The 25595-nt window shown below is 36.2% G+C and overlaps 5 protein-coding genes across 7 annotated transcripts; 4 read left to right on the forward strand and 1 right to left on the reverse strand.

Annotated features, from left to right (window-relative positions):
- Positions 1–385: 385 nt before the first annotated feature.
- Positions 386–5946, forward strand: LOC111486484 (lysM domain-containing GPI-anchored protein 2). Its single transcript, XM_023133659.1, has 4 exons — positions 386–1289; positions 4130–4250; positions 4515–4738; positions 5531–5946. Exons 1-4 carry the CDS (start codon positions 632–634, stop codon positions 5632–5634), a joined length of 1107 nt encoding a protein of 368 aa, XP_022989427.1. The 5' UTR covers positions 386–631; the 3' UTR covers positions 5635–5946.
- Positions 5947–7261: 1315 nt separating this feature from the next.
- On the forward strand, positions 7262–15779 carry LOC111486438 (protein DETOXIFICATION 45, chloroplastic-like). Of its 2 annotated transcripts, none has more exons than XM_023133596.1 (14): positions 7262–7461; positions 7844–8219; positions 8358–8500; positions 9186–9329; positions 9435–9604; positions 9790–9925; positions 10050–10146; positions 10222–10322; positions 10867–11030; positions 14071–14142; positions 14272–14388; positions 14480–14575; positions 14662–14783; positions 15586–15779. In XM_023133596.1, exons 2-14 carry the CDS (start codon positions 7858–7860, stop codon positions 15659–15661), a joined length of 1800 nt encoding a protein of 599 aa, XP_022989364.1. In that variant the 5' UTR covers positions 7262–7461; positions 7844–7857; the 3' UTR covers positions 15662–15779. The 2 variants fall into 2 exon arrangements, with proteins under 2 accessions (XP_022989364.1, XP_022989363.1); XM_023133595.1 differs by lacking the exon at positions 7262–7461 and adding an exon at positions 7620–7698.
- On the forward strand, positions 11152–12566 carry LOC111486526 (protein DETOXIFICATION 45, chloroplastic-like). The gene is made up of 4 exons (XM_023133713.1): positions 11152–11754; positions 11860–12029; positions 12215–12388; positions 12475–12566. The coding sequence occupies exons 1-4, from the start codon at positions 11604–11606 to the stop codon at positions 12490–12492; spliced, it is 513 nt and encodes a 170-aa protein (XP_022989481.1). The 5' UTR covers positions 11152–11603; the 3' UTR covers positions 12493–12566.
- A 796-nt stretch (positions 15780–16575) lies between the features above and the next one.
- On the forward strand, positions 16576–22338 carry LOC111486599 (protein DETOXIFICATION 45, chloroplastic-like). The gene is made up of 12 exons (XM_023133768.1): positions 16576–17047; positions 18173–18318; positions 19002–19145; positions 19229–19359; positions 19710–19845; positions 20121–20217; positions 20297–20397; positions 21338–21501; positions 21601–21672; positions 21781–21897; positions 21997–22092; positions 22177–22338. Exons 1-12 carry the CDS (start codon positions 16749–16751, stop codon positions 22336–22338), a joined length of 1665 nt encoding a protein of 554 aa, XP_022989536.1. The 5' UTR covers positions 16576–16748.
- Positions 21668–25509, reverse strand: LOC111486439 (SEC1 family transport protein SLY1-like). Of its 2 annotated transcripts, XR_002718880.1 has the most exons (3): positions 25304–25509; positions 23056–25176; positions 21668–22381 (listed from the first exon to the last, which is right to left on the reverse strand). XR_002718880.1 is itself a non-coding variant. In XM_023133597.1 (2 exons), the coding sequence occupies exons 1-2, from the start codon at positions 25332–25334 to the stop codon at positions 23348–23350; spliced, it is 1860 nt and encodes a 619-aa protein (XP_022989365.1). In that variant the 5' UTR covers positions 25335–25509; the 3' UTR covers positions 22877–23347. The 2 variants fall into 2 exon arrangements, 1 of the variants encoding a protein (XP_022989365.1); XM_023133597.1 differs by lacking the exon at positions 21668–22381 and having other exon boundaries at positions 22877–25176.
- Between the last annotated feature and the right edge of the window lie 86 nt (positions 25510–25595).

The raw sequence follows: 25595 nt of genomic DNA on the forward strand, positions 1-25595 counted from the left end.
ATTTTAAGTCTGTCTATAAAATTATTATTTATTAATTTAACTATAATTTAGTATTTTATTATTTTAAATATTCTTAAAAAAAAAATTAAATTTTCATGAGGTTCTTTTTTTAGAATATAATTAATTTTTTTTTATTTATAAAATTTAGGGTAGAGAAACAATAAAAAAATTAAAAAATTAAATGATTATTAAATGAAGTTAAAAGCGACTAAACTTGTGTTTATCCAATTTATTAATATTTGTCCCGAAAAATTTATTCATAGAAAGTCGATATCATAAAATATTAATAAATACATCCGTACTTTTGTTTATTATTATTATTTTCCTAAAAAGACTTTATTTGAAATTTGAAAAGAATTTTCGTCGTAATGCAATTTCTCCGTAATTGCTCACAGCATCAATAAAAAGCTTCATTCAGTCTCTTCAATGGCGGCTTCTGCTTCTCTCTCCATTCCCCATTTAATTTTCTCTCTCTAAGGTCTATGCCCTTTACCCACGTTGAAGCTTGACCAGTACCCATTTCCCTCGGTGTCTGCTTCGACTTTTCCCACTCGAAAACCGCGTTACTCCCAGCTTTAATCCGCCATTAATATCCTACCAGAACCTTGCAACTCGAGGACGAGAAGCGCTAATGGCTTCCGGAGCTGGAACTATGTTTTTCAGAGTCATTGTTTTCTCCGCCATCGTCGCTGTATGCGTTGCTCAGCCACCGCCGCGGTTCAACTGCAGCTCGACCTCAAAATGCCGCTCTCTAATCGACTACATTCCGCCAAACGCAACCACCGTTCAAGACGTGATGAAGCTCTTCGATGTCAAGCACCTCCTCTCCTTCCTAGGGTCTAACAACCTTCCGATGAACATCTCGTCAAGCTTTGCCTTACCGGCGTTTCAAAAGATCAAGATTCCGTTCAACTGCAAGTGTGAAAACGGTATTGGTCTCTCCGATAAGCGTCCGATTTACAAAGTCCAGAGCGGAAATACTCTCGACAAAATCGCGGAAATCACTTTCGCGAGACTCGTAACTTCCCTGCAAATCGCGGCCGCAAATGGAATTCCTGATCCGAATAAAATTAACGTAGGGCAAGAGCTGTGGATTCCTCTGCCGTGTAGCTGCGATGATGTGGAGGGGAACAAAGTCGTCCATTACGGACATTTGGTGGAATCTGGAAGTTCCGTATCGGCGATTGCCACAAGGTTTAATGTATCGGAGGCTACGATCTTGAAGCTGAATGGAATTGCAGATGCGAGAGATCTTAAAGCTTCTCAAGTTCTTGATATTCCTCTCAAAGGTTCATTTCATCTTCCTCATTTTATTTCTGAATTTCTCGTCGATTTTAGGTGGAAATTGAAACTGATTACATGATTTCTTATCACTCTGAACAAAGTTAGGGCTTAATTGGCTAAGTTCTTCATCCATTTGGCTTTTGTTTTCTGATGGTTTCAATAGATAATCCATAATCGTTAATTCCAGGTATGATTTAGGGTTTAAACTGACAGATTTTTCCATCTGAATGAAGAGAGAGAGAGAGAGAGAGAGAAACTGATTTTACTTTTTAGTCCTTTTGCTTCTTGTCTTTTCTCGTATTCTTAAATATTAATAATAAATAAATAAATAAAACTCTATTTTAAGTAATTTTCCATAACATTTTTTAATGGCTATTTAAAAAAGTTTTTTTTTTAAAACCCTATTTTTTGTTTTGTAAAATTCTAAAGTGCTTCTATAAAATAAAATGGAAATAATAAAAGTTGCTTTTTTGGTTCAATAAAAGTTTTTTTTAGTTCAATAAAAGTTGTTGTTTGTTAATAAATATAAATTATATATTTTTTTAAAAAATAGATTTAAATTTATTTCCTAATTTACTCTTTTTACCTTTTGAGATTTTTTACACATGTTAAAATGTTAAGAATATATATATATATATATATATATATTAAGGTGCTTAGAAATAAGATTGAACTAATAAAAGTTTTTTTTAGTTAAAAAAATGTCGTTATTTGTTAATAAATATAAATTATATTAAAGCAAGATTTAAATTTATTCCTAATTTACTCTTTTTACCTTTGAGATTTTTTACAAATGTCAAAATGTTGAGAATTAAAATATATATATATATATATATATATACATACATACATATATGTATGTATATATATAATATATATATGTATATGTATAGATATATACATACATACACACACACACACACACATATATTTATATACATACATACATACATATATCTATATATATATATATACATACGTACATATATATGTATGTAAGGTAAGAGTTTGGCCTAATCTTTATCGATTGAGCAAACAAAGCTGTTATTTTGCGAAGTGTGTGCATTGGTCAACCTATAGACATTTTTGTTTTATTAATATGTGGTCTGTAGATTCCTTAATGATTTAAGGTTGTATGGTTTGATCCTGATATTAAGGATTTGGTTGTTCTCTTGTTCCGTTTGGGAAAATGACTGGACTTGACTTTTGAGTACTAAATTATATTGACGTCTGAGACAATAGGCTGTTTGGTAGTTTTATATTAGCAAACACCTTGATGTCACACTGATAGGTTTTGAGATTTTTTTATAAGAAAAAATAGAGAGAGAGAGAGTGACTTCCTGATATTGCTGATGTTTTCACACCCCTGGGTTGACTCTTGGAGGTGAGAAAGTCCTCCATTAGAAATGGATGAAGGGTAGTTTTGGTATTAGTGTTAGTAGAGAGAGAGAGAGAGAGTGGCTTCCTGATATTGCTGATGCTTTCACACCCTTGGGTTGGCTCTTGGAGGCAGGGGGGGGGGGGTCCTCCATTAGAATTGGGTGAAGGGTAGTTTTGGTATTAGTGTTANTGGAGAGAGAGAGAGAGAGAGAGAGTGGCTTCCTGATATTGCTGATGTTTTGAGAGCCTTGGGTTGGCTTTTGGAGGGGGAAATCCTCCATTAGAATTGGGTGAAGGGTAGTTTTGGTATTAGTGTTAGTACAGAGAGAGAGAGAGAGAGAGAGAGAGAGGAGTGGCTTCCTCATATTGCTGATGTCTTCACCCCCTTGGGTTGGCTCTTGGAGGGGAGAAAGTCCTCCATTAGAAATGGGTGAAGGGTAGTTTTGGTATTAGTGTTAGTAGAGAGAGAGAGAGAGAGAGAGAGAGAGAGAAGCTTCCTGATATTGCTGATGTCTTCAGGCCCTTGGGTTGGCTCTTGGAAGGGAGAAAGTCCTCCATTAGAAGTGGGTGAAGGGTAGTTTTGGTATTTTGTGTTAGTGGGAAGAGAGAGAGAGAGATGAACAAAGTCAACTAAAAAAAACCCAAAGAGGGTAAAAACAATTTGAAGTCAACTGATCACAGACAGAGTGGAGTGGTGGATGGATTTGAATTTTTTTTAGTGGTGGAGGGATTTGGAAGTTGTGTTGTTTAATTTACTATATCTTATTCATCCAAGCAACAAAGACATCATTAAAAATAGAGCATTTGTAAGGGTGGTGCGCTCTTCTTGTTGGGGCCATAGTGATGAACTCATTGAAAGTATAAGGATGTGTTTGTTGACTTTGATCATATTTCTAGGAACGTCGTTAGAGAGATCGTCATTCTATGATAGAGAACGTTTTTACATTTTGTTGTTCCATGTTCGGGTTGGATCATTTAGCATGCTAGTTCGTTGTGTAGTTATGTCGAACTCATTTTACGAGGAGATTTGGATTTGATTCGTCGTTACACTACAAAGATTTCCATGAGTAACTTATTCTTTAAACTTTCACCGTTCTCACTACGTTGTCTTTTTTGAGTGGTAATATTTTTTGTTTACTAATAGCTAACCTAACAATTTTGGACATGTTTGAGAGTGATTTTAGAACGAACAAAATGAGTGATTTTGAGCATAAATCACTCCCAAACATCTCTTCAATGTTCACGTTCATAACACAAGCACTATTATTAACTTTCACTCCGTCAATCTAATCCTAGACTGTATTGTCTAAATGACTGAGATTGAAAGATGCTTACGAGCGGACTAGCCGTTCAACGAAGATATGCTTCGTTTGTCAATTCATCATTATCATTTCTGAAGCTCCTTTATTTTTGTTCAACAAATGCCATTATCATGAAAGATAACTGTTCTGAATTCTACCTGCAGCTTGTTCATCTGTGATCAGGCAAGACTCTTTAGACTTCCCATTCCTCCTCCCCAATGGCACGTACGATTACACGGCGAACAACTGCGTATTGTGCGAGTGTGATGCTGCAAAAAACATGATGTAAGTGGTGCCAATACTGAATAACTTATTATTTTGAGAACTTGTTTGCTCTAAGTTGAAGGTAGCTCGAGTTAGTGAGCTTACCTTTTGTTTGAAACCACGACCCTCCACAGTAGTATGATATTGTCCACTTTGAGCATAAGCTCTCGTGGCAGAGATGTATTCCTTATTTATAAACTCATGACAATCCTCCTCTAAATTAGCCAATGTGAGACTTCCTCCGAACAATCCTGAATGCGTTTTTCTGGTTTTCTTTTTTGTCAGTCTTGACTGTAAGCCATCACAGCTGAAGCCACCCTCACAGAAATCATCAAATTGGTCGACATGCCCAGCCATGCCATGTGAAGGTAGCAATTTGCTCCTTGGTAACTCAACAGCTTCTGGTTGCAGCACCACTACATGTGCCTATGCTGGTTTCTCTAAACAAACCATCTTCACAAATATTTCCACTCTGAACACTTGCCCTGGACCTGAAGGTGGACCTCAAGGTGAGCTGCAAACTTAAGTCGTTTAAAAATACAATGACCAAAATGATATTTTAACCTACTTTTACTACTTTTATTATGGATAGAAAATGCTCACTACTCGAAATCATTGTCTGAGAGCAACATGAAAGCACTATTAAAAATGTCAAAAGAACACTACATGTGGTTTGTTTTTTAAAAAGCTTAGAAGCATTGTTAAGTGTTTGGTGAGAAAACACTAATTGAGTGCTTTTAGTCTTAGCTGAGAAGCACTTTTGATTCCACGTTTGTTGGAGAGTAGAACAAAACATTCATTATAAGGGTATAGAACCTCTCCTTAGCATATGCATTTTAAAACCGTGAGGTTGACGGTGATACGTAACGGATCAAAGCGAACAATATTTGCTAGCGGTGGGTTTGGACTGTTACAAATGGTATTGAGCCAGTCACCGGATGGTGTGGCAGCAACACGTTTTCGTTGGGCCCCTAAGGGGAGTGGATTGTAAGATCCCACGTTGGTTGGAGAGGAGAATGAAACATTTATTATAAGGGTGTGGAAACCTCTCCCTAGCAACACGTTTTAAAATCGTGAGGCTGACAGCGATACATAACGGGCCAAAGTGAACAATATCTGCTAGCGGTGGGCTTGAGCTATTACACATCACCACCTAAACACATATTTTAGGCTGCTCATATGATAACCGATAACTCTATAAAAAACCAAGCCCCTTGCCCCACAATTCTTTGTTTAAACACCTCTCCTTCACTATAATCATCATCCAGAATCTGACTGTTTCCTATCATGTATGAGCACAGATAATCCAAACAGCGCTTCAAGGACGGGTTCACAAGGTCTGAATTTGGTCGGTCTCGTCGTCTTTATGCATCTGCTGAGCTTTGGTTCCCTTCTCATTCAGTAAGAAGTATAATTTCCTTCTTGTATGTTGCCATAGAGAGATAATCATAATAATGTAGGTAGATTCTTGGTGTTCTGTATTTATCATAAAATAGCCATCTTTTAGTTTCCTTTTTTTCTCGTTAAGCGTTAATAAATCGAGTTGAAATAAAGCTGTTCATGGCGAGAAATCGTGAGGATGAACTGGATTAGAATCCATAGTTGGCTGTGAATTTGATTATGTTCTTGATTTTGATCTGTAATGTGTTGATGAATGTATTGTATTGTGCACTGAGATTGTTGCAGGAATAAGAATGATGATTTTCCCTTGTTTTCATACCTTAGCTTCTGATACAATGACTGAATAATTATCAGTGAACTTGATACCTGATTCGAAAACGTTCTAGGCTTGGCTGCTCGATTTCGATCAAAGTTCCTTTATGCATGTTAGACGATCTTTCAAGTTCTCTTTTGGGGTTGGGACTTTTCTTTGGTAGTTACCCAAAGCTACCGAGACGTGAGTTTAAACATCGATAATTTTTGTTGGGTTGTTTTGTAGCGTGAGTTCACTAGTTTTGTGTAATCTCGAGTTTTAGCAAAGTTTCACATTGGTTAGGGAAGGGAGTGATCATGTGTACATAAATTAGGATAGTTTTCTTCGTTGGTACAAGATTTTTTAGAGAAACGAAAAGAAAGATTCTCTTGACGGTCTTATCCCCCTCTCGAGCATAGGTCTAATAGACCTTGTTCTGCTTGTAGATGTACTTGAACTTGGCGATGGTTCGAGATGGTTGAGTCATGCAGACCCTTGGCAAGAGAAAGAGTAGCAAATGCAGTGGCGGCTTCTGTTCTAGATGCAACCACATGTTCGGCAGAAGTTGGCTTAGGTTGGATGTTCTTGAGGTTGGGACAATCAGCTAACTCTACAACCTCAAGGTTGCCTCGAGCTAACTTAACTCATCGGCTCAACTTATACGATCTCGAGGGTCGTTTTATAGTACGATTGTAAAGGCTTCTTGAATCTCATAGAATTTGTAGCATGAAAATTTCATTTCGTTTTCAATCAATAATTTTACAAATGATTATCGCTTTGTTGAAAAATATTCATCTGACCATTCACTTAAAAACTAAAAATCTTTCATTTTTAAGTTCATAAATTTTAAAATATTTAATAAATTTCTAAACTTTAAATTTCGTATTTAATAAATTTTTTATTATATCTAACCTTTCATAAACCATTTCAATTGTCTTAATGTTATAAAAATTAATTAAATACAAAATTAAATATTTTTAAATTTTAGAAGTTTCAAAATTAAATTATAATTTAACAAAATTTTATTGATAATATAAATTTTTTTATATAATATCGTAACAAAAAAAAAAAAAAAAAAAAAAAAAAAAAAAAAAAAAAAAAAAAAAAAAAAAAAAAAAAAAAAAAAAAAAAAAAAAAAAAAAAAAAAAAAAAAAAAAATATATATATATATATATATATATATATATATATATATTCTTCTTATTATTTCAAACTATTTTTATAATTTTTATTTCTAACAATTTTAAGTTTTTTTCTTTTTTTTCTTTTTTTTTTAAAGGAATTTTCGGACTATAAAAAAAAAAAGAAAAAAGAAAAAAAGAACTTTAATCTTGATGGCTCCGTTCGGTGCGAATATTTTTGTAATACGTTCGACATAATTTGGAGCTTTCCTTTCACTTCTCTTCCCATTTGACACGAATTTTCTTATTCCTCTGTGCCTTCGCGCTTCCCTTCCAGATTGAAATTCAGTGTTCGTTTTCGTCATCTTCCTTGGAATTCTCCTCCTGAAACCCTAACTTGATTTGGGCTATCGGCAAGGCAAGTGTTTCTATACTCCAACACCATATATTTGATCTGTTGGCTTTCTGGATATTCATGCTTTGTTAATTCTTGTTTCTGAATCATTTCCTTCTCATTTCTGTTGGGTACTTGTTTTAATCTTCATTGATCCTGTTTTCATTTTGTGGGTTTACTTTTTTTGTTTTTATTTTATGTTTTGCAGTTGTTGCTCTGTTTTTCTTGCTTCGAATTCTATTTGCCTATGGATTTTACTAGGTTCGTTGTGGGGTAGATTATGAAAATGAGATGAACATCAAGAGTTATTATTATTATTTTTTTAATCTCCGTTTGTTTGTTCATAAATTCTACGTTCAAGCGTTTTCTTATTGCTTACGTTTACCATTTACGCGCGAATTTGCAGACCTTAAATTGGAAATGGCTTGCCAAGTCAGTGACGGGACAGTTTCGAATGGTTTGGCTAGAATAGTAGGGAAACAGCAAGTAATTCCTGACAAGACATTGTCATTTTTAAAATTGAAGTGTAGGGATGTTCGAGTTACTTCTCAAATTAGTAGCAAGGTTTTACGGAATCGAAATGGAGTTGGAAATTGGCATTTATCCGCGAGTTTTCGACACAATTATCTGTTTACTTCACCTGTTGTACACCGAAGAAATGCCGGTTTTATCATGGCTAGGAATGAGTTGAGCTCAGATTATGGGGTGGATTCTTCCGGAGTGGAGGAAAGTTTGTATGTAGAAGAAGATGATGCCAGTTCAAGGGATCAGAATGGTGCAGTGTAAGAATTCAAGATACCTCCATCTTAGCTGAATTATCATAGATTGTTCTTTAGCATTCCTTTTTCGATTGCTTTAGAAAGTATCTTATGAAATTTGACAGGTTGTTTAAATGGTTGACTTTTCTTACTTCCAAGCAGGCAGTGGAAAGAACCTTCCCAATATCAGCAACAGCCTCTGGATGTTAAGCGTGAGCTTTTAGCTCTATGTGTGCCTGCAATCGCTGGACAAGCTATCGAACCATTTGCACAGCTTATGGAGACTGCTTATATTGGAAGATTAGGCATGTATCTTCAAATGGCCAATAGTCTTTATTTTTAGTTTCCATGTTATAGAACAACTCCCTGATTCTTTTCTTTCATCGTTACCCTGTCCTATTTGATTCTTTTCAGTAGATATATATATATATATATATATATATATATATATATATATATATATATATATATATATATATATATATATATATCATTCAAATTGTGCTTAAGTTAGTCTGCTTATTTTGTTCATTTATTTTCTGTGTTTCATTTGGTTTGAGTTTTTCTTTGATTTCAATACTGTGAATAACTGTGACCCAAACTTAGCTTGAAGTGGACTGCATATTTTTGGGTTGTGGAGTTGTACATTTGTATGGACAACCTTAGTTTGAAGTGGCTAAGTTATTTAAATTTATTTTCGATAGAGATCCTTTATTTGAAAACCTTGATTCATGTTCATGTGTGTTTTCGGATTGCTTTCTGATGTCTTCTTTTGCATCAATTAAGCTGTTGGACTATGAATTTAATGGGAATTCTTGGATGCTAACATCCTTCTGTAATCAATTGGGACGGGCCCTGTTTATTGGGTGTAAGTCGTATTAATCTTTTTCCCGCACTTCTTCCTGTCAGCAGCTGAAGTGAGTAAATGCTATTTCTGTATTGCAGTATTTTCTAGTGTTTTCATACTTGTCCATTTTCAACATATGGCAGGTGCCTTGGAGTTGGCTTCAGCAGGCATTTCTATAAACATATTTAACTATATATCAAAGGTTTTTAATATACCTCTACTGAGTGTTGCTACTTCTTTTGTTGCTGAGGATATCTCAAAGAATGCAATTGAAGATCCTTCATCAGGTTCTTCTTTTGGCTTTGGATTGTACAAATTTTTGCCTTAAAAGGCTGTACTGATGGAAAACTAGTTGCTTTCAAACTTATATTTTGAATTTTTCATGCAAGTAGATTCCTTAGAAGGCTGTACTGATGAGAAACTAGTTGCGCGGTTATCGGAGAGAAAGCAGCTATCTTCAGTTTCTACTGCCCTATTGTTGGCAGTCGGGATTGGACTTATTGAGGCTCTAGCATTGTATTTTGGATCTGGAGTGTTTCTTAACATCATGGGGATTTCTTCAGTAAGTAAAATTGGAAGCCAGTTTATGTCATGCTTCGATCTGCTGATTTACATTTACGTTAATGTTTCCATATGCTATCTCACTTATGTTATAGACATATTGTTGGAACTGATTAGATAGAGTAAATTTATTAAGATTCTTTATCTCTAGGATCTTATGAATATGTTGGTTTATTTTGTTAACAGGAGTCGTCCTTGCGCATTCTATCCCAACAATTCCTTACACTTCGTGCCCTTGGTGCTCCTGCTGTTGTTCTTTATTTGACCCTTCAAGGAGTTTTTCGGGGTTTCAAGGATACCAAAACTCCTGTTCTTTGTCTAGGCACGCATCTAGTCATGAAACCTAGAATTATGTTAATGGTGGAATTTATTTCTAAGCATTTTCTCTATTATGTTCTTTCTTTGTACTACATCTTCCTGCTTAAATTTTTGTTCTTGATTCACAGGAATTGGAAATTTGCTAGCTGTCTGTCTTTTTCCCTTGTTAATTTATTATTTTCAATTGGGTGCAACTGGAGCAGCAATTTCTACCGTTTTGTCTCAGTATGTTCCCTTCTAATAACTCTTCTTCCTGTATTCTTTATCATAGCCTCCAAACTTATCCAGTATATGTTTCAGATATGTTATTGCCTTTTTGATGTTATGGTTTCTCAATAAACGAGCTGTACTATTGCCGCCGAAGTTCGGTGCATTGCAATTTGGTGTATACATGAAATCTGGTAATCTCAGAATTCTCATCTTCTTTTACTTCATATCTTGTAAAATTTTTATTATTACTAGTGTTATGTTCCTGGGAGTAATCTTTTCATTATGCTTTAGTCACAAAGCAATGCCCAGCACTGGCTTCAGTTTGCCCATCTTCACTAATAACAGCAGACTGTTTAGAAGAGAGGTCTGTTGCAAATTTTTGAGTCGTCACTTTATAGTCATTGGTATTAAGCCAAACTCTGAAACCTTAGACTTAAAAGCCACTGATTAAACTTTGGTTATCTATCTTTAATTTTGTTTTCCGAAATGTTCATCCTTGAAAATTTGAATTTTCTGTATATTCTAGAATTATTCACGTCTCGTAAACTTCAAAATAGTCGTACATATCACATTAATCAAAATCAAAGAAAGCTGGAACCTATGCAATTAGATCAATGCTGCATTTAAGGAAAATGATCAATCAAACTTTATGCTATATCTATGGTTTTCCTGGCTATGTTATATGATCAAGATCTCTCACTTTTAATAATCTAATGATTTGGAGTCTGCTATTAGGTGGTTTTCTTCTTGGAAGGACTCTTTCTGTTTTAACTACTATGACGTTGGGTACATCCATGGCTGCACGTCAAGGTGCGGTGGCTGTGGCTGCACACCAAATATGTATGCAAGTATGGTTAGCAGTATCTCTTCTAACTGATGCCCTTAGTGCTTCAAGTCAGGTACATACTTTTTTTTTTCTTCGTTTTAGCTCATTCTCTTTATAAGAAATACTAATACTAANTATATATATATATATATATCATTCAAATTGTGCTTAAGTTAGTCTGCTTATTTTGTTCATTTATTTTCTGTGTTTCATTTGGTTTGAGTTTTTCTTTGATTTCAATACTGTGAATAACTGTGACCCAAACTTAGCTTGAAGTGGACTGCATATTTTTGGGTTGTGGAGTTGTACATTTGTATGGACAACCTTAGTTTGAAGTGGCTAAGTTATTTAAATTTATTTTCGATAGAGATCCTTTATTTGAAAACCTTGATTCATGTTCATGTGTGTTTTCGGATTGCTTTCTGATGTCTTCTTTTGCATCAATTAAGCTGTTGGACTATGAATTTAATGGGAATTCTTGGATGCTAACATCCTTCTGTAATCAATTGGGACGGGCCCTGTTTATTGGGTGTAAGTCGTATTAATCTTTTTCCCGCACTTCTTCCTGTCAGCAGCTGAAGTGAGTAAATGCTATTTCTGTATTGCAGTATTTTCTAGTGTTTTCATACTTGTCCATTTTCAACATATGGCAGGTGCCTTGGAGTTGGCTTCAGCAGGCATTTCTATAAACATATTTAACTATATATCAAAGGTTTTTAATATACCTCTACTGAGTGTTGCTACTTCTTTTGTTGCTGAGGATATCTCAAAGAATGCAATTGAAGATCCTTCATCAGGTTCTTCTTTTGGCTTTGGATTGTACAAATTTTTGCCTTAAAAGGCTGTACTGATGGAAAACTAGTTGCTTTCAAACTTATATTTTGAATTTTTCATGCAAGTAGATTCCTTAGAAGGCTGTACTGATGAGAAACTAGTTGCGCGGTTATCGGAGAGAAAGCAGCTATCTTCAGTTTCTACTGCCCTATTGTTGGCAGTCGGGATTGGACTTATTGAGGCTCTAGCATTGTATTTTGGATCTGGAGTGTTTCTTAACATCATGGGGATTTCTTCAGTAAGTAAAATTGGAAGCCAGTTTATGTCATGCTTCGATCTGCTGATTTACATTTACGTTAATGTTTCCATATGCTATCTCACTTATGTTATAGACATATTGTTGGAACTGATTAGATAGAGTAAATTTATTAAGATTCTTTATCTCTAGGATCTTATGAATATGTTGGTTTATTTTGTTAACAGGAGTCGTCCTTGCGCATTCTATCCCAACAATTCCTTACACTTCGTGCCCTTGGTGCTCCTGCTGTTGTTCTTTATTTGACCCTTCAAGGAGTTTTTCGGGGTTTCAAGGATACCAAAACTCCTGTTCTTTGTCTAGGCACGCATCTAGTCATGAAACCTAGAATTATGTTAATGGTGGAATTTATTTCTAAGCATTTTCTCTATTATGTTCTTTCTTTGTACTACATCTTCCTGCTTAAATTTTTGTTCTTGATTCACAGGAATTGGAAATTTGCTAGCTGTCTGTCTTTTTCCCTTGTTAATTTATTATTTTCAATTGGGTGCAACTGGAGCAGCAATTTCTACCGTTTTGTCTCAGTATGTTCCCTTCTAATAACTCTTCTTCCTGTATTCTTTATCATAGCCTCCAAACTTATCCAGTATATGTTTCAGATATGTTATTGCCTTTTTGATGTTATGGTTTCTCAATAAACGAGCTGTACTATTGCCGCCGAAGTTCGGTGCATTGCAATTTGGTGTATACATGAAATCTGGTAATCTCAGAATTCTCATCTTCTTTTACTTCATATCTTGTAAAATTTTTATTATTACTAGTGTTATGTTCCTGGGAGTAATCTTTTCATTATGCTTTAGTCACAAAGCAATGCCCAGCACTGGCTTCAGTTTGCCCATCTTCACTAATAACAGCAGACTGTTTAGAAGAGAGGTCTGTTGCAAATTTTTGAGTCGTCACTTTATAGTCATTGGTATTAAGCCAAACTCTGAAACCTTAGACTTAAAAGCCACTGATTAAACTTTGGTTATCTATCTTTAATTTTGTTTTCCGAAATGTTCATCCTTGAAAATTTGAATTTTCTGTATATTCTAGAATTATTCACGTCTCGTAAACTTCAAAATAGTCGTACATATCACATTAATCAAAATCAAAGAAAGCTGGAACCTATGCAATTAGATCAATGCTGCATTTAAGGAAAATGATCAATCAAACTTTATGCTATATCTATGGTTTTCCTGGCTATGTTATATGATCAAGATCTCTCACTTTTAATAATCTAATGATTTGGAGTCTGCTATTAGGTGGTTTTCTTCTTGGAAGGACTCTTTCTGTTTTAACTACTATGACGTTGGGTACATCCATGGCTGCACGTCAAGGTGCGGTGGCTGTGGCTGCACACCAAATATGTATGCAAGTATGGTTAGCAGTATCTCTTCTAACTGATGCCCTTAGTGCTTCAAGTCAGGTACATACTTTTTTTTTTCTTCGTTTTAGCTCATTCTCTTTATAAGAAATACTAATACTAAAAACATCTATTTAACTATCATGGGTTGGCCTTGTGGTCAAGGGCCATGTAAATAACAAAGGACATACCATGGCGACAGCGATTAAGGATTTAATATCCTACGAGTTACCTTGGCAACCAAATGTAGTAGGATTAGTTAGTCCTGTGAGAATAGTCGTGGTGTGTGCAATCTGGCACAGACACTCACGGATATAAAAAAAGTACATTTATTTGTCTTGTCCTTCATTATTTATACCCTTATCAAGCAGTTATCTTTTGTGCAAACCCTTATTCCATAAAAATATTTTATTTTATTAGAAAATCCATTGTATTGTTAAGAGCATGCAAAACTAAGCAAGCATTCTTTTGAGCTGAGAATGAAATGCAAGGCTAAAACCTTCTGAAATTCGATCTTAAGTACAAAGCTACAGTACAAAATTGGTTACTGAAGTAATGAAGTTCCAATTTCTTTATGGTTTCGTCCTATCTCCTAATCGTGATGTAAGAAATTGAGGTTTCTAACGATGACGTCTTTATTTGCTTTCTCTCTGATCTTTGAATTATCTATCTTGGTAGGCCATGATTGCTAGCTCCGTATCGAAAGGTGATTACAAGACTGCAAAGGAAGTGACAAGCCTAGCCTTGAAGGTAGAATTTTTATGTGCAGATTTGAATTTCTACCCTTTCCTGTCTTCACATACGATGAGACGTTTTTGAGCTATATATAACCCGTGAAATAGACGTCGAGCTTCATATGAATTTGTCTATACCGTACAGATAGGATTGCTCGCAGGTACCATATTATTTGCAATTCTTGGGCTATCCTTCGGTTCGCTTGCCACCTTGTTCACCAAGGATTCTGACGTTTTAGGAATTGTTAGAACTGGAGTCTTGGTAAGCTAAGTGAAATTATTATTAATTTCTCAAGTGTTTCTGTGATAAATTGTGAACCCTCCTACTATTTGGTTTCATGAAACTTCTACAGTTTGTTAGTGCGACTCAACCTTTGAATTCTCTGGCATTTGTCTTTGATGGTCTGCATTATGGTATCTCAGACTTCTCATATGCTGCTTACTCAATGGTAAGCAGTTTCTTTAATTGAAATCATGACTGAAAATTCATTCTCTAGCAGATATGATCTTGATTGATATTGTTAATGAACTGTAGATGGTGGTAGGGGCTATCTCTTCTTCCGTTTTGGTGTATGCTTCTTCTGTTTTGGGTCTTCGTGGGCTGTGGTTGGGCTTGTCCCTCTTTATGGGCCTGCGTGCTGCTGCTGGTTTTTTCAGGTAGAATCTCACACTTTTGCTTTCATTCTCTCAACTGAATGATTTTTAGAGCGACATAGCCCGTAAAGGGCTCGGGCGAAACGTGTTATAATATTATGAATGATTTAAGATAATGGAGAACTTGCCTGAAGATTGTTAGAGAAGTGATGCCTTTTGAATGATGTTTCTTAATTTCCTTATTGAAAACTCCTTGTTTGGCATCTTCGGCACACTATTAGAAACTATTAGAAACCCATCGTAGATGGTTTAGCCACGCCCGGTGCCACGAAATGATCGAGAACTACGAATAATTTAGCTTCATATTTAGCTGGAAAGTATGTTTCTTTGTCTGGTGGGTAGTTTTTGAATGACTATTAGAAACTCATTGTAGATGGTTCAGCCACGTCTGTGGTGCCACGAAATGGTTGAGAACTATGACTAATTTAGCTTCATATTTATCTGGAAAGTATGTTTCTTTGTCTGGTGGGTAGTTTTTGAATGACTAATAGAAACTCATGGTAGATGGTTCAACCATGTCCGGTGCCATGAAATGGTTGAGACTACGATTAATTTACCTTCATATTTAGCTCGAAGGCATGTTTCTTTGTCTGGTGGGTAGTTTTTGAACGGCTATTAGAAACCCATTGTAGATGGTTCAGCCACGTCCGGTGCCACGAAATTGTGGAGAACTACGATTAATTTAACTTCATATTTAGCTCGAAAGTATGTTTCTTTGTCTAGTGGGTACTTTTCGGTTGGGAATCTGCTTCTCCAATGATTCTCTGCATAGCTTGTAACTTCCATTTATTGTTGGATTATGCAGATTACTTTCCAAGAATGGTCCATGGGGGTTTCTGCACAGTGATCTCCAGAATACCAAGGTTCAAACATCCCCATAACTCTCTTCTTATAGCTTCAGAGTTCTTATTGTTCATCAGTTTAGACTCTTTTCTAATTCTATAGCCTTACAAGTTGTAGTTCCCACAATTTTTTCCATCAATGAAATGAGTCCTTTCATTAAGAACAGATTGAAATCGAAACTTGATTACAAATTTTCATCTCCAATATATTCGTTAAGAATGAGATTTGGAGGTTAAACTTGTAATTTAACCAAATTCAACCCCATTCATGTTGTTGAACAATGATCTAGTGCCAAAGCCACGTACACTATGATACATGAGTTAGTCATCGAGTTAGTAATTGTGATGTCCCACATTTGTTGGGGAGGAGAACAGGCCACCATTTATAAGGGTGTGAAAACCTTTTCCTAGCAGACGCGTTTTAAAGCCTTGAGAGGAAACCTAAAAAGGAAAGCTCAAGGAGGACAATATCTGCTAGCGGTGGATTTGGGTCATTACTCTATTATAGATAGAGAGTAACGTGTGAATGTCATTCTTTACAGGGTGGTTTAGAAATCGTACAATCTTATTGTAATATTCATAGTATGTTAAGTATGATAAGTGGTTACAAAGTTGGATAGTTGCTGAGTCGAACTGTTTCTCAAATAGATCTTTGACCGACTTAACCTTCTCATCCATTTAGTTACCTTTGGGAACCCTTTCTTGGAGGACGGTCTCAAAGGTTCACATGGGTGACACCATCAATCTCAAGGGTCGACCTCAACTTCGGTTATACAACACTATCGATTAAAAAAGTATTCCATAGTTGTCAGTAATATGAAAACGACCGTCCTTTTTTCCATTAAAGGGAACAAAATCATGGAGGAGACTAGGAATTGCCAACATTTTCAGTGAAGGTCAGCAAATTTTGTAGTTCTACTGTTTCATTGAACTTGCTGCCACATAGCCCCTCCAGAACCCTATAAAAATCAAGGGGGCTTTGTGGCACCAAGCAACTCCTTCCACCATTGCATGGTTTATCTGACCTCTCGCCTTCTCCTCGCTCATTCAAACTTCCCATTCCATTTCCCTCTCCATTCAACCACCGATCAATCCTTCGTAGGATTTCCATTAATCGACATCATCAATGGCTGCTTCTTGTCATTTCACCGAGCTCACAGTTCCTCGAATAGCCCTAAATCGCAGAAGAATGTTGGATTGTTCTTCAGCTCTAGGCCCGAGACATGCTGTCGATTTCTGTTCCCGATTTCGTCGTACGATTTCGGAAAAACCTAACGGAACCGGAAAGTTGTCTGCCGGACTTCACAAGGATCTTATTGGCCCTCTATTCGCCGGCCGGCGGAATGCCATTAGTAATCGGTTCAGCGACAGTCTCTACGAAGAAGAAGAAGAAGGTGGTTCCCGCGATAGGAACAGCGCCACCGTGTAAGAATTTAATTCTGAATTTTTAATTTAAATATTTTTTAAAAAAATATTTATAAATTTCTTTAATTTTTTTTTAATCCAGATTTACATCAACATTTTCATTAAAAAATATATATTTTTCTCTTTTTCTTTTTTTGGTATAACTTTAAGGTTAAACTATGATTAAATCAAAAGACTATTTTACCCGAAAACGGTAAGCAATTTATTTTGACCATGGATTTGATATTTTTATATTATTTTTAAAAATACTTTTGAATTTTTTAAAAAAATTAACAAAATAGTATTAACGGAAACTAATCTATTTACCTCTTATAAATTATCTAAGGTATTAATATTACTTAAAAAAATTCTTCAAAAAAAAAATATATATATATAGAAGGGTATTTTTGGAAGCTCAAAAACATTTTTTTAACAGAAAGTTAAACGTATATTTTTTAAAGTTTTTTTTTTTTTGTCCCACTAAAGATAAAAAAAGTATTATTAAAACTTTTAAAAAATATTTTTAATAAAAGTATTTTTTATTAATTTAACATAAAATTAAAACAAAATATTGAAATAAATATGGAACAAGAATATAAAAAAGAAAAAAAAAAAAACAGAAAACGGATAAGATAAGATTATTAAAAAAAAAACGAAAAAAAATTAAAAAAAAAAAAGGGTAAAAATGGGGACCGTTCAGATTTGGAGATAACTCAAAACTTGCATGCAATTAAGTGTATTGAGACACTTTGGTTGTGATGAACATTTTGGATCATTTGTGGAACATTTATGACTGACTCATAACACTTCTTGGACGTATCTCAATCCATGCAACTAATGGGAGTTATCTCCAAATTTGAACCCTCTTCACTTTGACCTTTNACCTTTTCTTTTTCAAATTCCAACATTCACTAATAATAATTCTCTAAATCATTAGGATTGCTTACTTACTGTTGCAATTAAACCTTTAATTTCTTTTTTTTTTTAATCTATTAATGATCAGGTGAATCTGCATGTGTGAAACTCAATTAAACGGCAGTTAATAGAAAGGGTTGATAAACAAAATATAAAAAGATTGATCGATTATATTGCAGTATTTAAGCTGGGGATGATGTTAAATATGAACTTGTGATGTTTGCAATGCAGGGTTTGGGGAAAAAATGGAAATTATGATGAACAATCTGGGGATGATGTTAAATATGAACTTGTAGTTCTGTGTCTACCTGCAATGGCTGGACAAGCTATGCTCTTGGCTGGACAGCTTTTGGAGACTGCTTCTGTTGGAAAATTAGGCATGCCTTCTTCTTTCCCCCTTTTCTCTACTTTTTTTTTTTTTTTTTTTCATTTACCTCGATGATCGTTCGGTGAAGGGTTGATAGAGTTGAACTACCGACCGCTAGGATGGTAATATGATGTTTTATCCACTAAACAAAAGTCAATTGACTTCATGTATGTTTACTTGATTGATCTGTTAAGATGCTGGCTATGTAACCATTAGTTTACAGGGTAAATTATAAGTTGGGCATTTATGGCTCCTTTGTATGCTCTATCCTTTTTCCCTTCGCCTCTCAGTTTGACAGGCAAACTACCTTGATCCATCCCTAGTTTCGATTCGTTAGGCTAAACACCTCTCGTCTTCAATGGAGTTTACTTTTTAGAGTATGCCAATATGATCTTAACGAGGTGTGGGGCTTTGCATCTAACATTCGTTAGGTTTCCTTGTTCAGGTCTTCCTAAAACGAGAGTACCTAAACTATAGAATCTCAAATTCTTCTAATGGAAATCCCTGTCATCAAGTGACACTTTTCATATACTAGATGAAGGCTTAGAATAGAATTGTTGTAGCTCTTACGTTGTTCCTATGCAACATGAAGTATATTAATGTTCGATAAACTATGATTTTAAACACGAAAAAGTTGAATCAATTTAAGATAATTGTTGTTCATATATGCTCATTTTTTGAACGTTTGTGCAGGTGCCTTGGAGTTGGCTTCAGCTGGTGTTTCCATAAACATATTTAACTACCTTTCAAAGCTTTTTAATGTCCCTCTACTAAGTGTAGCTACTTCCTTTGTTGCTGAGGACATTTCAAAACATGGCCTCCAACATCCTTCTTTAGGTTCTCTTCCAATGCTTTTGTTTCTACTTTTTTTTCTTTCACAACTTTCATACCATTCTCAAATCCACTTTTCATGGAACCAGATTCTGTGCAGAGAGAGCACTTATCTTCAGTTTCTACAGCTCTTGTGCTGGCACTTGGAGTTGGAGTTTTTGAGGCTTTAATCCTTTACTTTGGATCTGGAATTCTTCTGAATGCCATGAGTATTCCTTGTGTAAGCATTTGTTTGGTTTCCTCTATTTTCTCTCGAGAGTTTTAGGTTAGATACAAGTTGAGTTATAAACCTTTTTGTTCGTGTCAAATAGATTCATGAACTCCTAAAAGTACTAAACTAGTCTTGTGTTAGTAAGTCCTCGAGCCTCCAAGCTTGATTTGTGAATTTTAAAAGTGTTGGATAGAAGACAAAGCTACTAAACACAAAGTTGAAGGCTCGAGAACTTATTTGACACAAACTTAAAAGATTACTGACTAACTTATATATAATCAATGTTTTTTTTTTTATTATTATTGTTCCTTTATCTTTTTGACCCTTTTTGAGAAGGTTGGTTTATCTTGTCTTAACAGGGGTCATCTTTGCGCATTCAAGCCCAAAAATTTCTCACACTTAGAGCCCTTGGTGCTCCTGCCGTTGCTCTTTATTTGACTCTTCAAGGAGTTTTTAGGGGGTTTAAGGATACCAAAACTCTTGTTCTATGTCTAGGCATGCATCTATCTATCTATCACACTTAGATTTATATTAATGCGAAAGTTTGTGTTTTAGTAATTCCTTTTTTGTGGTTACTTCCCGGTTTAGTCTTGGTTTAGTCTTGAAGCTCTTATGTTCGTATCCAATAAGTCCTCGAACGGTAACAAATATCCAATAGAGTTTAAGTAGGACTTGAAAACGCTTTATAAAGTTTAGTATTAAACTCATAGTTTAACCTCATTTTTTAGACTCTTATTCGTTTTTGGGCATGATCTGGTATTAATTGGCAGGAATTGGCAACTTTTTGGCTGTCTGTCTTTTTCCACTATTGATTTACTATTTTCAATTGGGCGCAACTGGAGCAGCAATTTCCTTTGTAGTATCTCAGTATGTTAACTTTCCAACTGATCTTCTTATGTGTTCTCTTATGGTCTCCAAATTCTAATGAGTTGTGTTCATGTTTCAGATATGTTATTGCTTTTCTAATGATATGGTTTTTAAACAAAAGGGTTGTACTGCTATCGCCAAAGTTTGGTGCACTGCAATTTGGTGAATATATGAAATCTGGTAATTTCAGAACTGTTTTCTTCTTCTACTTCATACTAGGGAGAAAGATTGATAAGAACAAAAATATGTTATTGGGAATTATCTCTTGAGCTTTTCTTACCATGCATTGACCAAAATTGGACTTCGTTTCTTTGCAAAGAATAGACACAAGGAGACGCTCACAGACCTCTCTTCCACCGGCCTTTTCGAGAGAAGGGGAGGTTTTTATGAAAAATGGGGGTGTGAGATCTCACATCGGTTGGCGAGGGAAACAAAGCATTCTTTATAAGGGTGTGGAAACCTCTTCCTAGCACATTTTAAAATCGTTAGGCTGACGGCAATAAGTAATGGGCTAAAACATACAATATTGACTAGTGGAGGGCTTGGGCTGTTATAAATAGTATTAGAGCCAGACACCGACGGTGTGTCAGCGAGGACGCTGGGCCCCCAAAGGGAGTGGATTGTGAGATCCCACATCGGTTCAAGAGGGGAACGAAGCATTCCTTATAAGGATGTAAAAACTTCTTTCTAGTAGACGTGTTTTAAAACCGAGAAACTGACGGAGATACGTAATAGACAAAAGCGGATAATATCAACTAACGGTGGGCTTGAACTGGTGCAATCCTGCAAGGTTTATAGGAGGAGAGAAATAACGCTCAAGAGATTTCATGTTTCTCTATCGGTTTTGGTGACAAGGCTCTTGTAATAACTTCTCAAGTCTCATTTTATTTAACAAGAGCCCCTCTTCTTTAGCTTGACTTCCTTTTTCTTAGCTTGCCTTATATTCTTTCATCTAAATCATACTATTTTAAAAAGTGAACTTAATAGAAGAAGAAAAAATGTTGTCAAACACAATTGCTATCAACATTTTAGAGAAATTTGTTTTGGAACAAATCTATAAACCAATAGACTCAATAGCCATTGATTTCCATAGTTTGATTAGATGTGTACCTGCCATTAGGTAGTTATCTCTTTGGAAGGACTCTTTCCGTTCTAACGACCATGACAGTAGCGATGTCAATGGTCACTCGTCAAGGTGCAGTACCTATGGCTGCACATCAAATATGTATGCAAGTATGGTTAGCAGTAACTACTCTTACTGAAGCTCTTGCTACTTCTAGTCAGGTAAACATTTTTTGAAATAATGAAGTCCGAAATTGAGGATGTTCTCACCACGGCTTTATCTGTTTTTCTCCTTGACATTGAAATTGCGTACACTGATAGGTTATAGTTGCGAGTGCTGCATCAAAAAGAGATTATAAGACTGCAAAGAAAGTTGCAAGCTTAGCCATAAAGGTACAATTTCATTTTATTTGTGTATTTGTGTCTCTACATTCCCACTGGAAGTCTTTTGAAACTTGACGTTTCAACAAATGAACAAGTTTTATATGGATTTTGGTTCAGGTAGGCTTGCTCGCAGGTATCATATTATGTGCAGTCCTTGGAGCATCTTTTCATTCTTTGGCCCCTTTGTTCACCAAGGATCCTCAAGTGTTGGAAATTCTTAGAAAGGGAGTGCTGGTAAGTTATGCAGTTTCGTTTTGAACAGAACTCGTCCTTACTAGGTTGAACGTTTTCATATATGTGGCTCACAGAATGCTTCCATTGAATCTTGTACAGTTTGTAAGTGGCGCTCAACCTTTGATTCCTCTAGCAATTCTCTTTGATGGTTTGCATTATGGTGTTTCGGACTTCCCGTATGCAGCTTGGTCAACGGTAAACATTTTCCTTCATAGTAAAGATCACTAAAATGAAGTATCCTTATCTCCAAAGTGAAGACAAACTTGCTGGTTATATTAGGTGGTGATTGGAACAGTCTCTTCCTGCGTTATGCTTTATGCTCCTTCCAGCTTTGGTCTCTATAGGACATGGCTAGGCTTGACACTCTTTATGGGCTTGCGTACTGTAGCTGGTTTTGCCAGGTACAATCTCGCTCTTGAACTCAAGGAAACAACTGTATAGCCTATAGAAATAGATCCTGTACTTGTTTTCATTCTTGAAGGACCTGACAACCAAAAGTTCATCACATAGAATGAGCAAATCTTATGATGATAGGTCATCAATATGCAAGATTGAAGTTCGAAATGTGATGCTACCAATAGTTTTTAGCTCATAACTAAGTAGTTAGATGGCAAAATTATGCAGTAGTGCTTGCATTCTAATTCTATCCTTGGATGCATTTTATCATGATACTGAAAGGGATAGTCAATGTTAAGCTCTGGAATTCAGATAGATGATAGACCATTGATCCCTAATTTTCATGTGATTCTTCTCTACAAACATTTATAACTTCCATGCGGTTGTTTTGTTATGCAGATTGCTTTCAAAAAATGGTCCATGGTGGTTCCTGCACAGTAATTTCCAAGTTGGAACATACTAAGAGTTGTGATTTATGGTATCAAATTTCTCATGCTCTCATTTGGTTTTTGTCCTTAAATGGGTCGCTTCCATCATTGCTAGGGAGTCGAGTAATATTTTTGTATGATCAAGAACGTTAGTAGCAAATAAGATGGAATGGGATTTAATAAGCCATGTATATAAATATAATGTACTTTCTGTTCTTTACTTGTCCTAAACAAAATAACGCGTGAAGCATAAATGTTAATAAAAATGGAACTACTAAGCAAGGAAGGCTTCATATATGTGTGTAATACGTAACAAAATGTCGAGTTGACGTACTCAGTAAGTTCATTCCTTCAAGCTGCAGACAGCAAAATTGGTTTTGTTAGACGGGTCTTGCTCATCGAACCTCTACTTTTGCTTCGAATCGACTGAACCTACCCTATCTAAGAAAGAAGAATTTCCAAGAGGCTCAGAGGTGACCAACTTGGGATCACGCAGGCTGCTCGAGGGTCAAGTATAGATCAATAGTAAACCGTGCGTTCTATATGACTGACAGATTAGAACTCCACCACTGAATCAAAAACTAACTCCAAATTACTGATTTAGAATTCTAGACTAAGGGTATGAACTAATTACTTGAGGATACAGAAGCACTGCCCAACCCCATCTTCTGCCCCAACAGCATAAGCTGCTCTACAAACTCCTCTCCAGTTAGAATTTCTGTTGTACCATATACAACATGCTTCGGAGGATGCTGACGCAGGGAAAGTTCCTGCAGACTTGCATACTCTATGTAATTACCCCCGCCAATCATAAATACGATCGCTTCCTTGAAAGGTCCTTTTAAATGGCTGCTGCTTGTTCCAGCACTTGACCTTTGAGCACGAGGATCGAGAACGAGATACGAATCAATTTCAGGATTTGGTTTTCCCTCCATCAAAGCCTCCACAGTCCTTGTTAATGCAAGTTGCCTATCACTAGATAATAGATTTTTTACACCAGCAGTCACAGCACTAATTGATTGTCCGTATAGCTTTTCAGCCCAATTGACAATGTTTCCCTTGCCAGTGGAATTTGCAGATGCAAATGAGACGTTCAATGATTTCATCTTCTTTACATATTGAAATGCACTAGTGTTAATTTCCAACTCCTTTAGAACCTCTTCCACTGCTTCAACTTCCGATTGATTAATGTTTTCAGAAGAGATTAGATACATGATAGCAAACCGAAGCTTGTCCATCTTAGTGCCTTTACCTCTAAGCAAGTCCAAAAGCTCATTCCGATCAATGCCACCTCTAGACATTATCTCGTTCACCTTCTTCGCATATGAATCAAGGGATCTTTCTTTAATCTCCCCAAGCAAAACAGTAGCAATATTCGTGTGCTTGTCGATGATTTGCTTCCGCTCGGTCAACTCAGGCAATGAGTTAACTGCCTTCATCAAATGCTTAGTGTTACCTATCATATCTGCTCCATCAAACTCAGCCTCAGCAGCTCCACCAGTCTTCCTATTGACCTCATCAACATCCCTCTTGTATTTGTTCAGCTGTGTCTCAATCTCGACTGCAACTTCTGGGAATTCCAAGAATCCATTAGCCGACCAAAATGGATCCGAACTATTCAACTCATAATTCATTCCACCCTTTTCACTCTTAACACTCAACCCATTCAATTTCAGCCCAAGAATGTCGTGCACCAAAGGCTGGTATCTAAAATCATGTTGAATTCCAACAGACAATTCAAAATTACGATCAAATAAACACAGAATCGGGCGCTGAAAGGAGCTCATAAACCCCCCACCTTCAGAGAACAAGTTGTTCTTCGATAACAAGTGATCCCTTAACCTTTGATCCAACGCCATGGCAACCATCTCAGCAGGCCCCCCTCGTGGGCACCTAATGATCGGCACTACAGCAAGCGTAGCCAAAACACAGAACAACCCTCCAACAATCTTCTCCACAATCTCTTCAATCTCACGATCCCCTGCCGAGGGATCATTCAATTGCACATAACTAGACCTCTGACCTAACGAAAACAAATTATCTTCAAGAGTAACAAATTCCAAATACTGATCATGCACCTTTGCAATTCGCTGAATGGAATCCGTTTTCAACGTTTCAGACGCGAGATCCTCAAGCAGCTGCCGGGGGACAGAGGATGAGAAGTTGAGAAAGAAGCTATCATACAAAGAACGCGAAGCATCAGCAACGATCCGATCGATATTATGCTTGGTTGCTTGAACAAAGTAAACAGCAGGGACATCGTGTACAGGCTTACGTTCCTTGTCAATAAGGAAGTAAAGAGTAACGCCATGTTTGCGTAGGTCCTTGACATGAATCAAAGGAGAAAGAATGTTTTGACAGAACCTGTCGTAGATCAGGATCTTGTAAACCTCATCGTTGGCCGTACCCGTAGCGGTAACAGGCTGGTTCAGATTCAACATACGAATAATGCTTTCTGCCATCAATCAAATACAGAATTAGTTCAAAGAAGATCGGAGAAATGGCATCCGGCGTAATCGAGTGCTTAATATGTATGGTTGATTTGCGGGAACTGAGACTTAAGGAAGAAGAAAAGGACTTACCAGTCTGCTTTTGGCGGAGATTGAGAGCCATAGCTGAGGAATCCGATCGAGCTGTGAAGAGAAATGAAGAGTTAGAGATATTGAGTCGGCCGGAGATGGGATTGCGAGGGAGAAGGCGACGGTGGGTTCCTCTGCGTAGTTTCTCTAACGAAGACGAAAAGTACGGAGGCGACGAAATGGTGGATGACGATTCCACCTTCTTCAATACGACGCCGTTTCATACAACGACTTCTCTATTTTATTTTGTCTTTTAAAATTTGTAATAATCTAGTTTTTAAAAAAATTATATTTT

This window comes from Cucurbita maxima, unplaced genomic scaffold, assembly GCF_002738345.1.
Source record: "Cucurbita maxima cultivar Rimu unplaced genomic scaffold, Cmax_1.0 Cma_Scf00011, whole genome shotgun sequence".
Lineage (NCBI taxonomy): Eukaryota > Viridiplantae > Streptophyta > Magnoliopsida > Cucurbitales > Cucurbitaceae > Cucurbita > Cucurbita maxima.

What these genes read in the sequence shown, in the direction of transcription:
- LOC111486484 (XM_023133659.1), top strand. Translation starts at nt 632, where the DNA reads ATGGCTTCCGGAGCTGGAACTATGTTTTTCAGAGTCATTGTTTTCTCC. An exon ending in TCTTGATATTCCTCTCAAAG is followed by an intron (nt 1,290 to 4,129) that starts GTTCATTTCATC and finishes TTCTACCTGCAG; the next exon opens with CTTGTTCATCTGTGATCAGG. An exon ending in GATGCTGCAAAAAACATGAT is followed by an intron (nt 4,251 to 4,514) that starts GTAAGTGGTGCC and finishes CTTTTTTGTCAG; the next exon opens with TCTTGACTGTAAGCCATCAC.
- LOC111486438 (XM_023133595.1), top strand. Translation starts at nt 7,635, where the DNA reads ATGTTTTGCAGTTGTTGCTCTGTTTTTCTTGCTTCGAATTCTATTTGC. An exon ending in AGGGATCAGAATGGTGCAGT is followed by an intron (nt 8,220 to 8,357) that starts GTAAGAATTCAA and finishes ACTTCCAAGCAG; the next exon opens with GCAGTGGAAAGAACCTTCCC. An exon ending in TGACAAGCCTAGCCTTGAAG is followed by an intron (nt 14,143 to 14,271) that starts GTAGAATTTTTA and finishes TATACCGTACAG; the next exon opens with ATAGGATTGCTCGCAGGTAC.
- LOC111486526 (XM_023133713.1), top strand. Translation starts at nt 11,604, where the DNA reads ATGGCAGGTGCCTTGGAGTTGGCTTCAGCAGGCATTTCTATAAACATA. An exon ending in AATTGAAGATCCTTCATCAG is followed by an intron (nt 11,755 to 11,859) that starts GTTCTTCTTTTG and finishes TCATGCAAGTAG; the next exon opens with ATTCCTTAGAAGGCTGTACT. An exon ending in ACATCATGGGGATTTCTTCA is followed by an intron (nt 12,030 to 12,214) that starts GTAAGTAAAATT and finishes TTTTGTTAACAG; the next exon opens with GAGTCGTCCTTGCGCATTCT.
- LOC111486599 (XM_023133768.1), top strand. Translation starts at nt 16,749, where the DNA reads ATGGCTGCTTCTTGTCATTTCACCGAGCTCACAGTTCCTCGAATAGCC. An exon ending in GATAGGAACAGCGCCACCGT is followed by an intron (nt 17,048 to 18,172) that starts GTAAGAATTTAA and finishes TTTGCAATGCAG; the next exon opens with GGTTTGGGGAAAAAATGGAA. An exon ending in ATGCCATGAGTATTCCTTGT is followed by an intron (nt 19,360 to 19,709) that starts GTAAGCATTTGT and finishes TTGTCTTAACAG; the next exon opens with GGGTCATCTTTGCGCATTCA.
- LOC111486439 (XM_023133597.1), bottom strand. Translation starts at nt 25,334, where the DNA reads ATGGCTCTCAATCTCCGCCAAAAGCAGACTG. An exon ending in TCTCCGCCAAAAGCAGACTG is followed by an intron (nt 25,177 to 25,303) that starts GTAAGTCCTTTT and finishes GATTGATGGCAG; the next exon opens with AAAGCATTATTCGTATGTTG.